At 36.4% G+C, this 7,168-nt stretch overlaps 1 protein-coding gene across 1 annotated transcript in view; it reads left to right on the plus strand.

The window, feature by feature from the left end:
• The window catches only part of ralgapa1 (Ral GTPase activating protein catalytic subunit alpha 1), a 361,211-nt gene extending 354,941 nt beyond the window's left edge, over positions 1 to 6,270 (plus strand). The window contains exons 41-42 of the mRNA XM_072494899.1: positions 3,207 to 3,276; positions 4,841 to 6,270. Of these exons, the coding sequence (XP_072351000.1) occupies positions 3,207 to 3,276; positions 4,841 to 4,931 (161 nt within the window). The 3' untranslated portion in view covers positions 4,932 to 6,270. The remainder of the gene's footprint in view (positions 1 to 3,206; positions 3,277 to 4,840) is intronic.
• Positions 6,271 to 7,168: the final 898 nt, after the last annotated feature.

The raw sequence follows: 7,168 nt of genomic DNA on the forward strand, positions 1-7,168 counted from the left end.
CACCGCCAACCCTAATCTCTTTCTGTGGCTTGATGTCAAATTTTGTTTGTCCATGCTTCTGTTAATCATCTTGGTTTCTTTTACAATTATGTACAAAGTAAATCCAAGTTTGCTTTTTGTTTAAAGGTTTCAAAGTTAACAGCACATTAAAACTCTGCCCTTCAAAGGTTTCTCTATGGGTAGTGAATTAGAGTAAAGGAGCAGGAGTGATTCCTACAGATCTACAACTTGCAATTATATAACAACTTCAAAATATTCAGAACTTCCAAAGTGTTTCACAGAGCAAAAGAAGTTAATGGCGAGAATAAGGGAAATTTACAGTGCAGAAGGAGGCCATTCGGCCCATCGAGTCTGCACCGGCTCTTGGAAAGAGCACCCTACCCAAGGTCCACACCTCCACCCTATCCCCATAACCCAGTAACCCCACCGAACACGAAGGGCAATTTTGGACACTATGGGCAATTTAGTATGGCCAATCCACCTAACCCGCAGATCTTTGGACTGTGGGAGGAAACCGGAGCACCCGGACGAAACCCACGCACACACGGGGAGGATGTGCAGACTTCGCACAGACAGTGACCCAAGTCAGGAATCGAACCTGGGACCCTGGAGCTGTGAAGCAATTGTGCTATCCACAATGCTACCGTGCTGCCCAGGGTTCAATGTGCTAGGTTTGGAACAGGCTTTATAAAGGAGATGCAAGTGGACAAAGTGGTTGTTTTTCAGGAGGATCCAGGGTATGCAGCCCAGGCAACTAAAACGTATGACTAAGATAATGGAAAGGGAGAAGATAAAAATGAGGTCAAGCTAAGGTGAACAGGCACCGGTATGTAGGACTGGAAAAGCTACAAAGAAATGGAGCAAAAGGCTACGTGAAAATTATAGGCGAGGACAGGGATTTTGAATTGCCAATTTCAGCATTGAAAATGCTCCAAGTAATAGTTGCTACCTTAAACTCATCGGAACTTCCACCTTCAATGCCTAGTATTGCATATCCTTCAATAAATACAGTGTAGTCTATAGTTTGATAGTTTAGGTGGATGTTAAAGATCTATCGGAAGAAAGCGGATGGAGTTTCCCTCATGTCCCAAACACTATTTCCCCTCCAATCAATACTACCAAAAAAAGATAATTGCTTATTCACCTCATTTATATCACAGAATCTTCCAGGAGGCAAAATATCTACCAAGTTTGAACTCCAAAGCAAAGTTGTGTACTTTGCTTAGAGACCTTTCTGAGAGATGCATTGAAACATATTGCATCTGTGGTTCCTGCCTCATTTACTATCCTATTAGAAACTGTTAGGATTTAAAATGTGCTCAAATGCTGTCTGGAGTGAACTGCGTTTGTATTCTGAACAATCTATATACCTAATTTTGGAGATGTGGACAGTGAAGGAGCTTGGGATCTGTTGAATGTTAGTGGGATATTATCTCCATGCCGGTGTATAGAATGTTTTATTGCTATTTGGAGATGTACTTTCTTCAAAAAAATAAGGATGACTACATCTGTGGTGAGTAAACTAACATTCTCCATGGAGCATTTGCTGGTCTAACAACTTTTTGCGAGCCTGTTTGGCTTTCTAAGGCAGTCGTTTGGGCGAATTCTCAGACTTTTCACCAATCAATATTGGATTAGTCTACAAAGTTTTGATAAGTTTCAATATTAACTCCCTTGGATCCTAAATAGGTTCATCCCCCCCCCCCCCCCCCCCCCCCCCCCCCCCCCCACCTTCCAATTAAGTCATCTTTGGAGAGTTGCTTGCAATGTGTAAAGGTTAAGCATGAGGATTAATACATATAAATATATTTAAGTGTAGTGGTCTTCATTCTTTGAAAGATATTCACCATGTGTCAGATTTCAGTATCTTGATGTCAGACTGACCTTTTTCTTCTGGTTGATTTTATATTGTGATTATGTCATGTGCATTTCATGTATCCCCAGAGATGCAGTACCACACAAGATATAACCTTCTAACTGTTGTATAACAGTTGTTAAATTTTAGTTAAGCAAAACACACATTGATCTCTTTGTTGTACCTCTCCTACCTTGTAGAACTGAAGTGATCATGTTGGTTCTCTGATATACTGCATCATAATTCAAGCTTGAATTGGTTTAAATGGACTAGGATTTGTAGCAATTGTCCTTTTCATACCGGTGTGTTAAATTTAATTGATTATTTAATTTGAATAATGAGGTATGTACCTAAATTAGTAATTCTGTCTTTATTTCTATTTGCAAGTATTAGCTCTATAGTAAGGAAATGATTAGCGTAGCAGTAAATGATTTTATGTGAAGTGTCTACAGTTTGTGCCCCATAGGTTTTAAATTTGAAAATAACATTTTGTATTTACCATATATATATATATATATATATATATAACATACATAAGAGTTCAGTGCAATCAAGAAGCAAGGGTTTTATGTTTTGATCGTAATAAAGTTGACTACTATTTACAGTCCATGGAGACATCAACCTACATAATCTGCATATCCAGATTGAAAATGCTTGATTAAAATAAGAATCTTAAACCAGTGGAGTACTTCAAGGCTTGTTTTTTTTTTTAAAGTATCTATAATTTGGGTCTTTTGCTCCCTTGGATAATACTTACTGTTGTGTGACACATGCAGAGGCCAATGCTTTATATGTCAGTGCTTACTTCATTATTGTTTCCTTTTCATAGATTACATTGAATGTGTAGACTTCTAGTTTGGATGTAGTGTTTTAACAGATCATCTGTGAATTGTCAATAGTGATCTGCCATACTTGTTCCAACCATAACATTTAATAATCTAAATCAGAATCTTTCATAGATTGAAAAATGAAAGTAAAAAATATTGAAGAGCAGATTTCAACCAAATACCTCTTGTGTTTTTATTAAAGAGTATTTCATATTCAAGATAAGTACGGTTCCCAAAATATCTTGCTTTATCCACTATATGTGACTATCAGCTGTAACTTCTGTTTAGAAGGTGTACAAACAAGTACAAGCCAGTGAGGTGTGGCATCAGGATTTCTGCTCATTATCTCTTGTTCTGGACATTAATTACTAATACCCTTCAACTTAGCACTTGTGTCATTTCTCACACCTGTTCTCTTTTTCCCTTTTCTCCTCTTCTTGTCCGATTCACCTTTTTGCTTCATTTTCTTCACTTTAAAGAAAGAAATGCTGTGATATTTCTTCTTCTTCCCAAACCTCCACTAGAAAACATTGGCCTCATCAAGGTAAAGGGCAAAGGCTTGAAACGGAAGGTCTTTCATGCTAGCTATGAATGGTATGCTGTGCAAAATTTTTTTTTAAACTCCTTCAGCCTGTAATTTCTAGTTCCTAAATATAGTTGTAACTGATATAAATATTTTATCTATTTTGTATGTTGTTTAAAAAGGGACCCAATCAATATTTTTCTATAATTTTGAACAAGTTTCTTTAAATTACATTTCCAGTCCAAATAATGCTTTAATTTGGACTGCAGAGGATCATAAAATATTCTCCTTGCTTAGGTATTTTGACATCAAAATTTTATTTTGTTTAACATGGATGACAATTAAATTGCATAGCCAAGGTGTTTGCTTTTTATTTGAAACCTATTTTGGATGTGTCTGGAAAAATGCACCAAGTGTTGCATAACCCAAATTTAATTCGCCAAATTGGGCAGCACGGTAGCATAGTGGTTAGCACAATTGCTTCACAGCTCCAGGGTCCCAGATTCGATTCCCGGCTTGGGTCACTGTCTGTGTGGAGTCTGCACATCCTCCCCATGTGTGCGTGGGTTTCCTCCCACAGTCCAAAGATGTGCAGGTTAGGTGGATTGGCCATGCTAAATTGCCCTTCGTGTCCAAAAATTGCCCTTAGTGTTGGGTGGGGTTACTGGGTTATGGGGGTAGGGTGGAGGTGTGGGCTTGGGTACGGTGCTCTTTCCAAGAGCCGGTGCAGACTCGATGGGCCGAATGGCCTCCTTCTGCACTGTAAATTCTGTGTCTATGAATATGCCTCTAGGTAAAGTGAAGTTAACAATTGTGGCATTGTTGTAGTATGGTTTCTTAACTGAATCTCATCAGTCCAAATTAATTTGACTTTAGTTTAATTAAGCTTAATTGCAATCTGTAGTATTGCAGATTTAGTTAAGCTTTCATATTGCTTCAGATATGTTGTAATTTGTGGCAATAAGTGCACAGTTCAGTGTCAATGTGTTAAACTGGTAGTTCTAGTTTGTTGTGAGTTTACTTTACATTTTTGTTTTTAATTTTATATTGGCAATTTTTTGCTCTGGTATTTTTTACATTGTTTTATCTTATTGAATGTATTTTTACTTTTTTATATTCTATATTTCTATTTCTACCCAGAACGGAAACAAATGTCTTTCCAGTTTAATCTCAATGATGTAATGCCCAAGCCGTTTGATTTTTATATATTATTGAATTCTGCTGACGTACGGAGCCCTGCAGAAGAAAACCCGTTTCTCCTTTTATGTTTTATTAAACCAGGACTGGTTCACTTGACACTGCATAGTCACTTTTAACATGGAATGAATCTCTTGCTCTTGCACTTTTCTCGGTGTGGGCTGGTTTGATTGCTCACGTAACATAATGTGTGTTTACTACTTTTCTTGGAGCATGCATATCCTTGTTCCTTTCACAATAAAGTTTATGTGAGCTAATTAATTTAATTTGCCAAACATTTCTGTACTTTTTGCACTCAAAAGATCTTAGAATATCCTGAAAATATTTAAAATAAGCCTTAAGAGTTTTTTTTATTTCTTTACAAAGAGCATTCATTGACAGAAGAAGTCACTACAGTAACTCGTATGTAAATAATGTTTACCTTCCACTGTCTTGCAGGCTCATGCCCAGAGAATCAGCAGGCCGAAAGTCCTGCATCGCAGGGGGCGGACGGGATCGACTTAGCCTCTCCAATGTCACCTCGTGCTAGCAAAAGTCGTATGTCTATGAAATTGCGACGTTCTTCTGGTTCAGCTAATAAATCCTAATGACCACATCATAACAAAAGTTACACTCCTAATTCCTCAAAACTAGCCATAAGTCATTGTTGAGTTTTTTAATTATTTTACTGCTTAAGCCAAATGTTTTGCCTCTTGCTAATTTAGTAAATGTGTGTTACCACTCCATATGCAATTAAACCTGTTCCTTGTAAACTATTTTTATTAAGAACACTGGAGTTCTATTTTTAGCTTACCAAAATACATATTTTAGCAATCTATGCTTGGTTATACAGTGCAACTACCCTGCACCTACTTCACTACTTATCTGTATATTTACTGCACTTTTAATCATATTTACTGTTTTGAAAAGCATTTTCTTGTCTAACTGTATATGGCTAGTTTAAATTGGATGACCCATTAGTTCTTGGGTATTATCACCAGGAAATTATGATGGCAGTCTTGCTTTGCTGCACATTGTGGACTTTGTACATAATTTTGTTTTTCCGTAGAAACATTTCAGATTACTTGTGCACAATTCAGGAATGTATAGTAACTTTTCAGTTTGTATGTAGATGTAAAGTTATGTTTCAAAATATATTCACCAAAACAATCTTATGGGACAAAACATGTACAGAATATTTTCATTTTAAATTATAAGATATGAATTTTCCAAGAATGTAAATGGTCTCTTAGCATTTCAGCTACAAAACTTAGCTTGGCAACAAAAATCTTCCTCAAAATGAAATATATGGTCTTTTCTTTTGAAACGCTGACATATCATATAAATATATATATAGTAAACAAATTTAAAGTGCCGAAGATGCAGCTGAGTTACACTATTTACTTGTGCATGGCTTCCAACCAAGAAACTAGAAAAAATACTGTAAGTAAAATCTGGCAGGAGCCAAGGTGAAAGTTATTGTTGAAATGATATAAATTCTGGATGTATTTAGATATGTGCTCTTGCAGGGCTTGCACTCGATTTGTTTTCAATCTTCTGTGATCTATTCATTAAGGGGAAAAGGGATCATTTAAGAGTGTCTGTATACCAGTTGAACTTGAATTAAGTCAACTTTAAATTGCTGAAGTGCAGCATAATGCACATTCCAGCTATTCAGATGTATTTTCCTACAAGGAAGCATTATTATTTTGTAGGTGAGTTGTAATGTTACTACTAATGGGTATGTAGCATGATGTCAGTACTAACTGCATGTGTAAATATCATATGGTAAAATATATATTATGTATTGTGATTCATGTAGTTGTCTATAAAATTTGTAATGGCTGAAGATGAGCTGTTTAATATTGCAATAAAAAATATTCTTTCTATGCCTATTTGTGGACATCTTTGTATTAGCAAGATTAAAATGGAAAGTACTCTAATTCAGTTTTGTAGAACTTAAATGTCTTGCTGTATTGAGAATTGTCAAAGCGCATGGGGAAACCAATAAATATCAAATGTACTGTAAATTTGTTCACTTCTATTTCATACATCTTAAAATATATTGAAATAATATCATAAGTATTACTAGTGCCTGCTTTAATGCATTGTTTTGGTATATTTTCAATTGGGGGGGGGGGAGATTTACAGCCCCCGTTTTCGGCAAGCAGGAATGGCAGTGGGGCGAAGAATCCAACAGGAGCTCGCTAAACTACTTTTTACACCATCGGATTTCCCATTCTGATAATCCACGACCCCTCCAATGATGTAATGGGATTCCCAGCATGAATGCTCGGGGACACCATTACCATACATTTTAATATAATTAGCAGGCTTCCCTCCCCTATTTCTAACCCCCCCCCCCCCCCCCCCCAATGTTAGGATTTCCTCCGGTATACAACTGCTTTTATGCTTTTGTCAAATTTGGATCTGTAGTACAGTCCCCATCGGGACTCACTTAGACAAACAAAATCCGCCCAATATGCTCTAATCAATGCATCCATGGCAACTTCTTTATGGATAGTGATAAGATATAATATGCCTTCCCATTATCTGGTTAAATGATCATGGAACAAATCCTTTATTTGTAAATCTATAGAGATTGTTTTCTGTCAACATTGTATATTGAACAATGTTGTAAAACTTCAGTGAATATTTAGCAATTTATATAATTACAGAAGAAAAAGCTGAATTTTTAAGAATAAATTTAGAGTACCCAATTCTTTTTTGTTTCCAATTAAGGGGCAATTTAGTGTGGCCAATCTATCTACCCTGCACATCTTTGGG

The sequence above is a fragment of the Scyliorhinus torazame genome, chromosome 2 (genome assembly GCF_047496885.1).
Source record: "Scyliorhinus torazame isolate Kashiwa2021f chromosome 2, sScyTor2.1, whole genome shotgun sequence".
In the NCBI taxonomy this organism is placed as follows: domain Eukaryota; kingdom Metazoa; phylum Chordata; class Chondrichthyes; order Carcharhiniformes; family Scyliorhinidae; genus Scyliorhinus; species Scyliorhinus torazame.